The following is a 473-nucleotide window of genomic DNA, read 5'->3' on the forward strand; positions in this document are numbered from 1 at the left end:
CGTCTATGAGCTGTTGGAAATCGCCGAGCGTCAGCGCGCTGAAGGCATCGTGTTCAACTAAGAGAATGAAGCTGCTAAGGAAATGATATGTGTGGAAGTGAATTGAAAGTTGATATAATAAAACCTACAGATTATCTTTGCATTTTCATTGCAATCGGACCTTGGCGGGAAATATCAAAGAAAAAGAAACATTTAAATTATACTCATAGAAACATGAACATAGTTAGTAACGTCCTTTTTATTATAGAAATTCTCCAAGTGAAAGCCTTAATGTTGCAACGCTTTCCTATTTTCAATGGTTTAGAGAAAGATCAGGACAAATGATAAATGAGGTAGTGATTGCAAAGACTGCTTGATTAGTTTCATGTCAAGTGGTTATGAGTTATGAAATAAGCATCAGTTTCGAAAACAACAAATAAACTTCTTATGTCTTAAGAGCCAGCAGTGTTCTGTTAAAAAGCAACAGCTTTCAT

At 35.3% G+C, this 473-nt stretch overlaps 1 protein-coding gene across 1 annotated transcript in view; it reads left to right on the forward strand.

The window, feature by feature from the left end:
* The window catches only part of LOC119593619, a 2,412-nt gene that overhangs the window by 607 nt on the left and 1,332 nt on the right, over positions 1-473 (forward strand). Inside the window, exon 3 of the mRNA XM_037942572.1 lies at positions 248-332. Within this exon, the coding sequence (XP_037798500.1) occupies positions 248-332 (85 nt within the window). The remainder of the gene's footprint in view (positions 1-247; positions 333-473) is intronic.

The sequence above is a fragment of the Penaeus monodon genome, chromosome 32 (genome assembly GCF_015228065.2).
Source record: "Penaeus monodon isolate SGIC_2016 chromosome 32, NSTDA_Pmon_1, whole genome shotgun sequence".
NCBI lineage: Eukaryota > Metazoa > Arthropoda > Malacostraca > Decapoda > Penaeidae > Penaeus > Penaeus monodon.